Source organism: Hylaeus volcanicus, chromosome 9 (genome assembly GCF_026283585.1).
Source record: "Hylaeus volcanicus isolate JK05 chromosome 9, UHH_iyHylVolc1.0_haploid, whole genome shotgun sequence".
Taxonomy (NCBI): domain Eukaryota; kingdom Metazoa; phylum Arthropoda; class Insecta; order Hymenoptera; family Colletidae; genus Hylaeus; species Hylaeus volcanicus.
Window position 1 is genome coordinate 3,146,921 of NC_071984.1, and position 14,543 is coordinate 3,161,463.

General features: G+C 38.9%; 4 protein-coding genes across 7 annotated transcripts in view; 3 read left to right on the top strand and 1 right to left on the bottom strand.

Moving 5' to 3' along the window:
- LOC128881779 (myotubularin-related protein 10-B) overlaps nucleotides 1–1,657 on the top strand; it is a 5,376-nt gene extending 3,719 nt beyond the window's left edge. For all 4 annotated transcript variants that reach the window (XM_054133090.1, XM_054133087.1, XM_054133089.1 and 1 more), the window contains one exon: nucleotides 337–1,657. In XM_054133090.1, coding sequence (XP_053989065.1) covers nucleotides 337–807 — 471 coding nt within the window. In that variant the 3' untranslated portion in view covers nucleotides 808–1,657. The remainder of the gene's footprint in view (nucleotides 1–336) is intronic.
- Nucleotides 1,658–1,807: 150 nt separating this feature from the next.
- Nucleotides 1,808–4,349, top strand: LOC128881780 (probable dolichyl pyrophosphate Glc1Man9GlcNAc2 alpha-1,3-glucosyltransferase). Its single transcript, XM_054133092.1, has 7 exons — nucleotides 1,808–2,365; nucleotides 2,473–2,745; nucleotides 2,813–2,981; nucleotides 3,038–3,247; nucleotides 3,307–3,546; nucleotides 3,603–3,751; nucleotides 3,829–4,349. Exons 1-7 carry the CDS (start codon nucleotides 2,244–2,246, stop codon nucleotides 4,229–4,231), a joined length of 1,566 nt encoding a protein of 521 aa, XP_053989067.1. The 5' UTR covers nucleotides 1,808–2,243; the 3' UTR covers nucleotides 4,232–4,349.
- LOC128881781 (60S ribosomal export protein NMD3) lies at nucleotides 4,297–6,092 on the bottom strand. Its single transcript, XM_054133093.1, has one exon. The coding sequence runs from the start codon at nucleotides 5,933–5,935 to the stop codon at nucleotides 4,427–4,429; it is 1,509 nt and encodes a 502-aa protein (XP_053989068.1). The 5' UTR covers nucleotides 5,936–6,092; the 3' UTR covers nucleotides 4,297–4,426.
- A 3,431-nt stretch (nucleotides 6,093–9,523) lies between these two features.
- The window catches only part of LOC128881787 (transitional endoplasmic reticulum ATPase TER94), a 6,257-nt gene continuing 1,237 nt past the window's right edge, over nucleotides 9,524–14,543 (top strand). Inside the window, exons 1-10 of the mRNA XM_054133104.1 lie at nucleotides 9,524–9,684; nucleotides 10,548–10,907; nucleotides 11,152–11,344; nucleotides 11,411–11,645; nucleotides 12,745–12,878; nucleotides 12,945–13,193; nucleotides 13,257–13,421; nucleotides 13,496–13,618; nucleotides 13,684–13,896; nucleotides 13,989–14,297. Of these exons, the coding sequence (XP_053989079.1) occupies nucleotides 9,668–9,684; nucleotides 10,548–10,907; nucleotides 11,152–11,344; nucleotides 11,411–11,645; nucleotides 12,745–12,878; nucleotides 12,945–13,193; nucleotides 13,257–13,421; nucleotides 13,496–13,618; nucleotides 13,684–13,896; nucleotides 13,989–14,297 (1,998 nt within the window). The 5' untranslated portion in view covers nucleotides 9,524–9,667. The remainder of the gene's footprint in view (nucleotides 9,685–10,547; nucleotides 10,908–11,151; nucleotides 11,345–11,410; nucleotides 11,646–12,744; nucleotides 12,879–12,944; nucleotides 13,194–13,256; nucleotides 13,422–13,495; nucleotides 13,619–13,683; nucleotides 13,897–13,988; nucleotides 14,298–14,543) is intronic.

Below are 14,543 nucleotides of genomic sequence, written 5' to 3' on the forward strand. Positions count from 1 at the left end.
TTCTTTTTTAATTCCAATATATTGAAATATTCCAACATATTTCAAGACATCACAATATTCTTCTTTTTAAATTGCAATATATATTACAGTTTTCTTCTTCTTAAACTGTATTATTTTATGATATGTTTCTTCTCTTTTTAAATAGCAATATTTCAATATATCCCAATATATTGCAATATTCCACTACATTCTAAGCCTGCCATAATCCTGCCTCAGTAATACCATATAAACAGACCGCAGAAATCTGCCAGTACATAAAAAGTTTCAACGAAGTCAATGATTCTTTTGCATTCTTCTCGCAAGAACCCTATAACTCTAAAAGTCTATATTTTCTAGGAACCAAGTAAACCTCTCGTTCTTCGAAGCGTGTGGGACTGGAGGGAACAATTCAGCGAACAGGACATCTTACTGTTTTACAATCCCCTCTACAATTTCCGCGAGACAAACTCGACGGAGAAGAGCATAATAAAGCCCCTGTACAACATCCCTAGCTTAGAGCTATGGACGCAGTGTTATTTCCGCTGGATTCCCGCTTTGGAGATCCGTAACGGTGGACAGAATCACATAGAGCTTTACTCCAGGTTGCTGCGAAACGACGTGAACCAGTTGAAGATGTGCGTGAACGGCGCCTGTGGTTCATTGGTCGACAAGTCGAACAGCTATTCCGTTCAGATGAACATCGACAGCTTTTATCCGTTCTCGAATAAAAAGTCCGGGGACGCAGTGAGCACTCCCATCATGAACAGCTCTATTCTGGCTACGGAAAGCTTGCTAGATGCGCAGTCGTTGATTACAGCGTCCGACTGATGTGTACATATCACGGTAACGTTCATTCAAAGTCCGCGGTAACGTTGAGGAAGCCACTTCTCCTAGTTACACACGTTAGAAAATGTTCTTATACTTTTGGTATCTAAGCGGGGCTGGGATTGGTCGAATTCTTTCTGTATTTCAATGTTTCAAACAGTAATTCAAATATTTTGTAAATTATTTACGATTAAATATCGGTTGCATACTATTGGAAAGCGCATAATTAAGCATTCATCGGGGTACTTGTTTCTGTAACTTCATCGAAACTCATGAATTCTTATTTAAATTCATTTCCTTCGATGCTTCGCAATTAATTTTCATAGTTCCTTAGTGGAAAGCAAGTAGAAGAATTTTCATCGAGGAATTAACTAAATTAATTCAAAAGGTGATGGATTAAAAAAGATAAATCTGGATAGGTTTGGTAAATTTGGAAGAAGTTGCAAAAATAAGTATTACCGCAAATGTAAAAACATTTGAGCCTCGAAGGAATTTTCACGTATCAATCTGGCAGTGAACGTGTCAAATCCACTTATTTCTTTGTCAATTTTGTTTTTAATATTAAAACAATGACAGTGGTATTTGCCCATCCGAATATTCGATTAATCTCAGGCCCTTTATTAAGCTGGAATTTTTCTGTTTTATAAATTATTAATTCTATTATATTTTTCCAAACGTTGCTCGTTCTTGATTCGATAACAAACGCCGATTAACGCGAATACAAATCTTTTTGTTCTTTTGTACGTACGTATGTATCGCATTGTAAAATAGCGGAAATTAAAGAATACTGATATTTAATAACATCTCGATGTTATAAAGTAAAAGTAACAATAAAACTATTTTTTGTAGAAAACGTGCAGCGATACGAGCGTTATTTTATTTTCAACTATACCGATGCCAGTATTATTCTACTAGTATTGGTTCTAGTTCTATATGCTCTTTATAGTAGTATTATTTAATACTAGTATTAGTATAGTTCTTGATTTTATTCTCTGTGTAGTGTTAAGAACATAGAATATAAAACTACACTGATACTAATACTAATTACTATTAAGTATTTGTAGTAAGTAAGTTAGTAGTATTATTAAAATTAAAGTAGTATAGTATATTATTTTAATACTGGTAGTAGTCGGTACTAGTATTAAGAGTATTAATAATACTAGTATTACTTGATACTAATACTTAATGTTGCTCAATACTGGTATTAGTATAAATCTATATTCTATTTTCTCTATAATATTACTAATGCTATTAGTATACTTTAATATTGATAGTATTAGTATGAGTGACGTCCACGTTGACGCCACCTGCCCTCGCCTAGCTAAATTACAAATAAGAGTGGGGAAGAAGTAAACAGAAGCCTCGTTGGCACCAAAGCGTTTCAAACGTGTCAAGTGAAATGATAGAATAATGCAACGAATCCAGCAGATAAAGAAACCATGTCAGGATTGAAAAAGAGAGAGAAAATGGATTCAACATCCGTGAAATGGAACGCGAACGGAATCGTTTTACACGTGTTCATCCTGATCACGTGCCTCAAAGTACTTTTAATTCCCACATAGTATGTTTCTTCTTACACGATACAATGTTTTACATATACAATTTTTACTTTCAAGATTGTAGGTTATGTACAATGCGTTACATTCTATTAGATCACTCCGTTTCTAGTCATTCCACAGATTTCGAAGTGCATCGCAACTGGTTGTCCATAACGCACAGCTTACCAATGAAGGAATGGTACATCGACAACAGGTCCCAGTGGACTTTGGATTATCCTCCGCTATTCGCCTGGTTCGAATACATTCTCAGTCATGCTGCGGAAGTTGTCAATCCTGAAATGGTCAAAGTAGAGAACCTGAACTATGCTTCATCGGATACTATCTACTTTCAAAGAGGTTCCGTAATACTTTTGGACTTGGTATACGCTTATGGAATAAGAGAGTAAGTAGCATAGATGTAGATACTGTTTAATTCAATGGTTAAATATTTCTCACCGCTTGCGTTTCAGAGTGGGAAAAGTTTTCTGCGAATCATGGGATAGCTACGCTATTTTCGCAATTTTATCGTTATGCAACATGGGATTGTTAGTGGTGGATCATATACATTTTCAATACAACGGATTTCTACTTGGTGTTTTACTATTGGCGATCGCAAATGTCTCCAAAATAAACAGTCAAGTAAATCGAAGACGTTGCTTTGCCATGCGATCGAAATTAAACCGAATACTTTACAGATGTCTGTCTTGCGAGGGACTCTGTGGTTTGCGCTGTTGTTAAACTTGAAGCATATTTATTTGTACGTGGCGCCAGCTTTTGTAATCTGGCTGCTCAGATCGTACTGCATGAACACCGGTCACTTCTTTAAGCGTCTGTTTCTACTTGGTAGTATAGCCATGGGTACCTTGATGGTTTCGTTTGGCCCATTCGCATCTCAATTACCTCAGGTGTGGTAATAGATCATTCCTTATTTTGTTTTGTGACTAACTGTAACTTTTTTTTTTAGGTATTATCGAGGCTGTTTCCATTTAAAAGAGGCCTGGTACATGCATACTGGGCTGCAAACGCTTGGCCACTGTACATAAGTGTGGACAAAGTGGCATCGATAATTTTAAAACGATTAGGTTGGCTGAAATTTACCAAAGTAGCAGTAATGACCGGTGGTTTGGTACAAGAACAGTCGTTTACTATATTACCAACGCCTACTCCACCCGTAACATTCTTATTAACCCTTTTCTCAATGTTGGTAAGTACGTCGATTTTTATATAAAACATCAATGTATACAAATGTATAAATTATAGCCTGCGTTGTACTGTCTATTCTTCAAAAAACACTGCGCCACAAATCCAAAGCAATTTGTACGATGCTTAGTTCTCTGTGCCTTGTGCTCCTTCATGTTCGGCTGGCACGTACACGAGAAAGCTATTCTGACTGCTATTATTCCACTGTGGTGAGAAATGAATTAATATATAAGAAATATTATTGAAAAATTAAGTAATCCATGACTAATACTTGTATCGGTTTCAGTATCTTGGCTGCGACAGACAAAAACGATGCCAGAATCTTCTTAATTCTAAGCAGTGCTGGGCACACCGCTCTTCTACCATTACTTTACCCAAACAATTTAACACCATTAAAAATACTGTTACTCCTGACATATATGCTCGCGTCTTTCCTAGTTTTCTCTCGAAAATTCAAGCAACGTCTGCTTTATCCTCACGAGTACGCGTACGTTGTTAGTCTACCGTTGTTAACAATCTACGAGACTATACTTCACAAGTTAATATTTGCCGATCAACTACCATTTCTGCCTTTAGCCCTTACATCCGTATATTGCTCGATCGGAGTGAGTTATACTTGGCTGCTTTACTATTACATGTTCCTGCGATGTTGCGATAATAGCGATAATCAAAGAGTGAAAATGGAGTGACAAGATTTTGTGATAAATTGTAATAAATTGTGTATGATAATTGCCATAAAATTAAATAAATTGCTGTTATGTTTATTTCCATGTTCATAGACGGCGTAACAATGAAATATTTTAAATAGTCACCAATATTATGAAATTGTATCGAATAATCACAGTAAACATGCGGTACATCATTGTTTTTATTAAAAGCTCCCACTACAAGGTCATCGATACCTCCACTGTATCATCTATGGTAAGATCGTCAAGCATTTCCTCAAGGGTGACTTGCGGACAACCAGGATCTTCGCCAGTATTCACTGGAATTGTTTTCATATGATCCCTGAAGATATTTATATTTTTTCTCATTTCTGGGTCTTCCTCAATTTCTTCCAAAAATTCATAGTACTCATTATTATCAGCAGTCGTGTTGTCTTCATCGTTTATCATGTGTTTCAGTTTCCACGCTCTCATTTTGCGCCGAGCAATTCTGTCGTGCGTATAATTCTTCTTCACTAAAATCACATCCGGCACAGAATCCTTATTCAACGTCTCGAAACTTTCGTTGTTGATGTTGCTATCATTGAGAGCATAGCCTAGAGCAGTGTCACCTGGCTTCAATATCTGACCAAGGTGAGTACGTGTATGAATTAAATTATCATTGATTCCCAACTCGCTACTTTTAACCAGCCAAACATCCGCTATAGTGTGCTTGTGGGATATCGTTCCTTGTCCCGGAAAGAATTTCCTATCCTTGAACATCTGTGGTTCGATATCCATCACTGTATACTCAATCAACTGTTTCGGATCGCAAATACTGTTAAACGTGTGCCTCCAGTAGACAGTGGGACTCACTTCTGCAACTTGTCCGCTGGATACGTCTATCAAATGAACAGAGTTTGTGATCTTGTACACCAAGCAAATGGGATTGATTCCTCCTAACTGATGGCTCAACTTTCTTGGAAGACACACCACGCTGTCCCTCGATACAGGAACTATTTCTACAAAGTACGTAAATTTGTAATTGTAGATATTGCTATGTATATCGTGCGAAATCAATTTTTTCGAATGACTGTAATGGCACGGTACTACGCTCGTAAGGAAATCGACCAATTTCCTTGCAGCTGCTTCGTTGGCAAAGAAAAAGTCCAAGCCCTCGTGAATAGGTTTTATGCCTAAGGTTTGTTCGTGCGCTTTGTACTTTAGAATTAACTGCTCCAAGTAGTAAAGCGTCTTTCTATTCATCGACCGTTGTCGTACTTGTACCAAAGTACGCCAATAATCTTTTGCCTCTATTCTATGGCAGTCATCGCACATATGCGTGTTTACAACGTATTCGACTACGAATACTTGCTGCAAAACTGCTCCGCTCATTACCTCCGCTTGGACTGTAAGCTTCACCTTCAACCTCATCGAATGAGGCTCTGTCCATACGAATCCAGCATCGACTAATTTCACACGATTCAGGCCTTTTAATTTTTTCAGGCACAGCGTCAGCAACTCCTTTGACTCCAAGGATGCATGAACCCATTCCGCAGGTGGCTGCAGGTACCTTTCGCAGCCCTTACAAAATTGAACCGTAGCTTGTTTTGGAATGTTTTCTGTAATATCAATTTGAGTACGCAAACATGCCACGCACATATTGGCTGGATTTGGTTCTATACCAAGGCCACAAATGCAGCATAATACCATTGCCTTTTGGTCGATTGGATCATTTAGCACTTCCATTGTTTATATTTGTTTACTATGTATATATTTGCACACGATTATTGTAAATGTTTTTGTTGAGTATAACTGTAGATTAATACTTAGAGATACGTATTTGTGATTTATTAAATTATTACATATCGACCACGTGCTATCTACCAAAATCTGCCATGGGCTGTTGTTGACGTAGTGGTGGACAACTATCGATAGTACTTTCGAGAGTCGAGAGTATCGATTGTCGTTCACTATCGATACTTGATTTTGACTATCGACAATTTGTTTTCTGAGCTGAATTCGATCTAGAATAACCTAAATTGTCGACCATTTCAACTGTTGGAACATTTAATTTTGTTTTTTTACTGCTGGACTTTATTTTGAGGGACCAAATTACTATGCATTGACTAAGAACTGTACGCATTTACTAAAGTAACGTTTTTATGTAACGCATACAAAGAATTCAAATGTTTTATTTATTGTTACACTGAATTTCGAAGTTTTTTTTAAAAAATAATATGTAACAACTGCGTAATTAACTGAATATATACAAAGAATAGATAAATAAAACTAAAAAATGTACTAAAGTAGAATTTTTAAATAATTTCATGGAATTGAAGGGATGAGAAGGGTGCGTAACTACAAAAAGATTAAAGTATATTAAAAAAATATATTTATTTAGATAATATTTCATCTATTTCTAAAATAAACGTAAACATTTCTCGTCGCTCCCCCTCCTCTTCCGCCTCTTCCTCCTCTGCCATAATAATATATCGCCTGTCGCAATCTTCTTTTCAGGTAGCTGTTCTGCTCCACGGGCAATAAAACGAAAACGTTATTTTGATTATTGCATATAATTATTATGAGAAGAAGAATATAAGAAATGTGTACTTATAGTGATCGCGTGTGTATGGACGTGGACATATACAGGGTGTTCGAAAAAGGTTGGAGGTCATTGAAAGGGGTAGTTCGGGAGGTGATTTGAAACAACATTTTCCTTAGCGAAAATGTTGTACGACGCTTCGTTGCAGAGATATTAACGGAAAACCTCGACCAATCAGAGCGCGAGGCGGCCGTGCCCCTCGACCAATCAGAGCGCCCGCGGTAGCGTAGACTACGCGCTCCACCGGCATACTCGTGCTCTGATTGGTCGCGGAGCGCGGTCGCTTCGCGCTCTGATTGGTCAGTGTTTTCCGTTATGTTTGTCTTGTTTCCTCTTTGGAACATTTTACAAAGAAGAATGTATTACATACCTCCCTTATCAGTCTCTTCAGCACTTCGTCTGCCTCCTTTAGTTGTCTCTTCAGCTCTTGCTCTGTGTCACGCCTACGGCATAGTTGCCAGTCGCTCCGGGACTGACACCACGACACGCTCCTGGACGAATGTCGCGATTCGCCCTTGGACGTACGTGGCGATACGCTCCTGGACCGAGGCTCCCGTTCGCCCCGAGATTGGGCCTGGGACTCCCTCTCCTCCTCCCTTGGACTGGCCGGTCCCGTATTTTCTACTTCAGACATCTAACAAATAGAAAAAACTAATGTACTTATTGTAAAAGTGAGGCGAGTCGAAATAAAAAAAAAAGGATATTGAACTTCATGTTTTACATTATGTATTACGTTGTTGTATTAGGTTCTTACATATTCATGATTGATAATCACGACTTGAAATAAATGTAACTTCTTTCACGTTATGCATTAATAATCGAAATAGGTAAAACAAGTAAATAATGAAAAATGAAAATTTTCTTTAGAAAGTATATTTAAAAGAATTATCATTAAATATCGTGCATTTCACATGTCGCAATTTAATAATAGGTAAAAAATATTTGAAATACACAACGCATTTGTATTTATACCAATTTTGCGAATGCTGGCACATGTAATCAGAAAAACAAGGTTAGTAAGCGAAAGGTACTTACAGTGTTTCCTCGTTGACTGCGTTTTCGAAATGATACTGTTGAATACTGTCCCAGCACGTCCCGTGCCACACGTGTCAACAAACAAAAGCGATTCGAAACGAAACTACGCAATACGATTGACTTCAAGTGCATTGCGCACAGTGCTGTAGCTATGAGGTAGCTATAGGAAACAACGTATGATCCCATAGAAACGGTTGACGTGAAAACCAGGAAAATCGATATTTGAATTCTAAAAAAATGTGTTTTGTCTGTAAATTATTTCAATCTCTATCCCTGTGTTATAATTTATCCACACAATTAATATTATTGCATACTAAGAAATAAGTAAAATTTTCATTTATAATTCCATTTTCCTTTGGGGCGACTAAGGGCGCCAGTTTTATGGTTGTTTTTGATACTTCATTGACGCTGAAACCAGTGCGCATGCGCGACTGGGAGCCAAATCTGGCAACACTGCTTCGAATAAGGGCCTGAACCTTCAACCATAGAGTATATGGAAGAGATGACAACCGAATAGACAAACAGGCTAGTACAAGTTGCCGAAAACGTGTTAGAAGTTGTTTAGAGGTCTTAGGAGATGTTAATAGATATTAGAGGTTGTTACGAGATGTCAGAGGGTGTGTCAAACTTATATTTTGTATAAATAGTTATTTAATTTAGTAATAAGTTACTAGTAATAAGTTACTAAACTTTCGTTTCTAGCGCCATCTAGCGGCAGCCGGGGCGGCAGCGCCATCTAGCATTACTAGCCTACTCGTCGTTTCGGATGCCGTCGTGTAGACGCACGATCATTATATTTTATTCCTTACTGGGATCTAATGGTACCTTAAATTCTAAGTAAGTATATACAGCAATGAGGACTCCAACGCTCGCTCCAATGCGCATGATCAGGAAAAATCCCACGAATGTCCATCACTGGGGGGAAGTTTTAGTACCTCAAACAACGCCATTTAGGAGTGCGCGCGACATGTATAATTTACATGTATCTTCACCCAAGTAAATAACTAACTAACTAACTCTTTGATCAGACATTCGATTAATATAGAGGGTGTCCTAGGTCCTTGAAACGGGTGGTTTGTGGAGTGATTTTGAACAACTTTTTCCTTAGCGAAAATGTTGTCCGAGGTTTCGCTAAGAAGATATTAACGGAAAACCCCGACCAATCAGAGCGCGATGCGGCTGCGCTCCCCGACCAATCAGAGCGTGCGGATGCCATTGGAGCGCCCGCGGTGGCGAAAGCTACGCGCTAGACGGTTACGCTCCGCGACCAATCAGAGCGCGAGGATGCTGATGGAGCGCCTGCGGAAGCGAGGACTCGCACTCTGATTGGTCGGAATTTTCAATTATAACTTGTTTTAATAGTGAAAACAATACACGGATGTCAAAAAAAAAGATGTAGAAAACCCGGTTTTCCTGATTTCGGCGCCTAATTGCTACGGAACCCAACATTGTTTCTTATAGGTACAGCACTGCGCGGTCAGGTTTTCAACCCGCGCATGCGCGACCAGGACCGTCTCTATATTTCTATGTACCCGGTTTAAAATTATACAGACACATTTGCATGAACATAATTCGCTCCGAGATAAAATTGCTACCTAACATCCAAACGACCTTACCGACCAATAGGTTCCCTCGAAAACTGTAACCGACGTGTTCTTTGCGAACGCGCCTTAATTTTGTCGAGAGTCCAATGCAAGCCATGAAAGTTTAAATGAGGGATGTTCATTGGATCGACTGTGAGCTGTACTGTGAGCAATCGTGTCGCTGAACTCGTACGTGGTGGTATACTGGATTGTGATCGTTGCGTGTACATTTTCTTTTGCGTTCGAGTGAAGTAAATAATGAGTGAGCAAAAAGGGTAAGTAAATCGAGAAAAGAGCGCCGATTAATTAAACTATCATCGTTAAGTTTTCTGGTCGATCGGTCGGGGGATGCCGGACAGCGATATATGCAAATAAAATGCATCCATGCTGGCTTCCAATTTCACGATGTCATCATGTCGACGGAACGCGTCTTTTTGTAGATTCACGCGAAAAGTGACTAACACCGGCGGAATTGAATATCGGAAACGATTCCACGTTACGGGCTGCCGTTCCTCGGTTTCCAATTACCGATATTACGAACGTCGCTTTGAAATTGTACGTGCCGACTGATCATGGCCGAACGCTACGTTGAACATGATAAAGGAATTTTGATGTCCAAATTAACCCTTTGTTGTCAGAACGTGATACGCGACATACTTCTGTCATTGCACACGTCTACTCGAAAATTTTCTGTGCATTTCTCACCTGCGAATTAGAAAGAATTGATTCTGTCAATGTTCCTGTAATAGTCTGTTTAATTTAAATAAATTTATATAATAATAAAATGACTTTTACGTACCCAATGGCACGACCTGCCAGTCACTGTCTCGTCTGTCCAAGATCAATGTTGTTCAATCTCTGTTACGCTAATTGCAAACGTTACAAGGAATTAGTGACGATATTAAAAGTAATTAATCTGTGAGACGAGTAAATGATTACTTGTACAAATTTGTATTCCTCGCAGATGTAAGGAGCCTTTGTTTAAGACTCTGCGAAAGTACTGGATCCGTTAATATCTGATTTTCGGAATAATAAAATGTTATTCTTAATAGAACACAAATAAATGAAATTTAACGTTTCTACAAATTCTGAGAAAAATCGAGGTTCGATATTTATTCTGTTACTATTATTATTTCAGTGGTGAAGATTTGGCAACAGCGATCCTTCGAAAGAAGGACAAGCCAAACAGGTTGCTAGTCGACGAAGCAATCGCCGATGACAACTCTGTGGTTGCTCTTTCGCAAACAAAAATGGACGAACTGCAGCTTTTCAGAGGTGATACGGTGCTGCTAAAAGGGAAAAGGCGTAAAGAAACAGTATGCATCGTTCTCTCCGACGACACGTGTCCCGATGAGAAAATTCGCATGAATCGCGTCATAAGAAACAATCTGCGCGTACGTTTGAGCGATGTCGTCTCCGTGCACGCTTGTCCGGATGTTAAATATGGAAAACGTATTCACGTACTGCCAATGGATGACACAATAACCGGTCTCGCAGGGTAAATAAATTAATTAAACTAATCACTTGATCCTCTTCATTTTGTACAGTTATAGTTTCACCTGAAGGTATTTAATTCGTTAATTATCGTTACTAGTTATCGATTATTTTACCGTTACACTTTGTATTTGTTACCTAGATCATCTTTTCCATGATAAATATTTTCAATCGCCCCGATGCAGTTTAACGAAATTCATTTCGTCATCGTAAGATGCTTATACAAAGCGATTTGTCTTTTGTTGTAGAAACTTGTTTGAAGTATATTTGAAACCATACTTTTTGGAAGCGTATCGTCCCATTCATAAAGATGATAATTTCATTGTACGCGGTGGTATGCGTGCCGTAGAATTTAAAGTAGTTGAAACAGATCCTGGACCATTTTGTATTGTAGCTCCTGATACAGTTATTCATTGCGAAGGCGATCCTATTAAAAGAGAGGTACTGTGACAATATATTTCTCTAACGGCTAATGTATCCTGCAACTTACATTCGTAAACATCGTAGGAGGAAGAGGAGGCCTTGAACGCAGTGGGCTACGACGATATTGGTGGTGTTCGCAAGCAGTTAGCTCAGATTAAGGAAATGGTAGAGTTACCTTTGCGACACCCATCTTTATTCAAAGCTATAGGAGTTAAACCACCGCGTGGTATTCTGTTGTACGGCCCCCCTGGCACAGGGAAAACACTTATTGCTCGTGCTGTGGCAAACGAAACGGGAGCATTCTTCTTTCTCATTAATGGTACGTTCATTTTACGAATAGTATTTTAATTCTAAACGCTGCTCGTTATCGTAACAAACTAGTAACGAGTAAACTTGTAATCCTTTGACCGTGGGACGATTTTTGCTAGAAATTCTAAAAGGCGTAGAGGTATGAATCTGAAAAAAATATTAGCTCATAGGGAACGATATGACGGAACTTTTTTGTATTTACAGTTTGTTTATACGACATTTAGTTTCAGAGATAAAAATTAAAAACTTAGAACGCCGTTTTTCTGAAATTTAATTACATTTGTAATGGAGGGAAATGAAAAGCGTCATTAGTCGACGATTACTTGTTTCTCGAAATTTTAAAAAATGTCTCCTTATAGGGGATGACAAGGCGAAACGTTTTTGTATTTACAGTTTGTTCGTAAGACTTTCAGTTTCCAAAATAAAAATTCAAAATTTAGAAGATCCCTTTACTGAGATCTCGTAGTAGTCAGATCCTGTTGCTGTTGTCTTAAAGAAAAAAGAACGATAGTCGAACGATCGAATTTGGAAAAAAATATCAGCTTACAGGGGATGATGAGACGAAACTTTTTTATATTTACAGTTTGTTCGTACGACGTTTAGTTTCAGAGATAAAAATTGAAAATGTTTCAGAGCTTTTTTCTGAAATTCAATTTTTCCAACGATCCTCTAACTTTTGAATTTTTATCTCTGAAACTAAGCATCCTACGAATAAACTGTAAATACAAAAAAGTTTCGTTTCGTCATCCTCTAAAAGCTTATATATTTTTTTTAATTGATTTAACGAATATAAACAGACCTAACTCAAACCTAACCTAGAACTTTTTCCAAAAATGTAATTTTTCCAACGATCCTCTAACTTTACAATTTTTATCTCTGAAACTAAGCATCCTACGAATAAACTGTAAATACAAAAAAGTTTCGTTTCGTCATCCTCTAAAAGCTTATATTTTTTAAAAATTGACTCGACGAATATAAACATTTCTCCGAGTCCATTTCTCGAAGGCGTATATCTGAGGCCTTCGCAGTCAAAGGATTGATGGTACATTCATTTTATGAATAGTATTTCGAACCTAAATGTAACTTATCTCTAAACATTGTAACTCAAGGTCCTGAAATAATGAGTAAACTCGCTGGGGAATCGGAGAGCAACCTGCGAAAAGCGTTCGAGGAAGCCGAGAAGAACTCGCCAGCTATAATTTTTATCGACGAACTCGACGCTATCGCTCCGAAGAGAGAGAAGGTTTGGTGCTTTGCTTTCGCTAATTCGCGAGTTTTACGTATAATCGCTATCGTTTTTTGAATACAGACACACGGAGAGGTGGAGAGACGTATCGTGTCCCAATTGCTAACTTTGATGGACGGCATGAAGCAAAGCTCTCACGTTATCGTTATGGCTGCTACCAATCGGCCCAACAGCATCGACGGAGCACTGCGCCGCTTTGGAAGATTCGACAAAGAAATCGATATCGGGATACCGGATGCCACTGGTCGTCTGGAAATTTTAAGAATTCACACGAAGAACATGAAGCTCGCGGACGACGTTGAGCTGGAGGAGGTTTGTATCCCTATAAATTATCATAGATTGTTCGTTTCAGTATTACGTAATAGAACGTTTCAGATCGCACAAGAGACGCACGGTCACGTCGGAGCGGATTTGGCTTCGCTGTGTTCCGAGTCAGCCCTCCAACAAATTCGCGAGAAAATGGATCTCATTGATTTGGAGGACGATCACATAGACGCCGAGGTCTTATCTTCCCTTGCCGTTACCATGGACAACTTCAAGGTTGGCACTGATTTCATCCAACGAGAAATATTATATGTATACCCCTATGTTAAAACGCTTCGTTTGTAACCCAGTACGCGATGAGCAAGAGCACCCCGAGCGCTCTGCGCGAAACCATCGTGGAAGTTCCAACTGTTACATGGGACGACATCGGAGGCTTGCAAAACGTCAAGATGGAACTGCAGGAGCTGGTTCAAGTAAGCGAATCGATTCAAATAGAACGTACCAAAGTCTCCTATCCGAATCACGTTTTACTTCACAGTACCCGGTCGAGCATCCTGAGAAGTTCTTGAAGTTTGGCATGCAACCGTCGAGAGGCGTGTTGTTCTACGGACCCCCTGGCTGCGGTAAGACGCTGCTGGCTAAAGCGATAGCCAACGAATGCCAGGCCAACTTCATCTCCGTGAAGGGTCCAGAATTGTTAACCATGTGGTTCGGCGAGTCCGAGGCCAACGTCAGAGACGTTTTCGACAAGGTGAGGCGAATGGTTGAGATATACAATGAAGTAACTATTCTATAATAACTATTATATACTATTATGTATCTCTAATACTATTATACTCTCAGGCAAGGTCAGCAGCTCCTTGCGTGTTGTTCTTCGACGAGCTCGACTCCATCGCAAAATCTCGAGGAGGCACCGTGGGAGACGCTGGCGGAGCTGCGGACCGCGTCATCAATCAGATATTAACGGAAATGGATGGAATGGGCGCGAAGAAGAACGTGTTCATTATCGGAGCCACCAATCGTCCTGATATCATCGATCCTGCCATTCTCCGACCTGGCAGGCTAGATCAGTTAATCTACATACCGTTGCCAGACGAGAAGTCGCGCGAGTCCATCTTCAAAGCCAATCTCCGAAAATCACCCGTAGCCAAGGCAAGAGAAATTAATTAATATATTAATTAATTGTAACTAAACCGCGGATTTTCTGCATTCATCATAACGTAGCAAATATTACCTACAATATTACCAAATATTACCTAAATATTAAATTGTTAAGTCATATTCGATATGAATATTCTTTGTATTTTTTCTACGGAGCTGTAAATTCTTAATTACCATTACATAATGACATAGCAAATATTAGATAAATGTTAGATTGTTAGGTTATGTTCAACATGT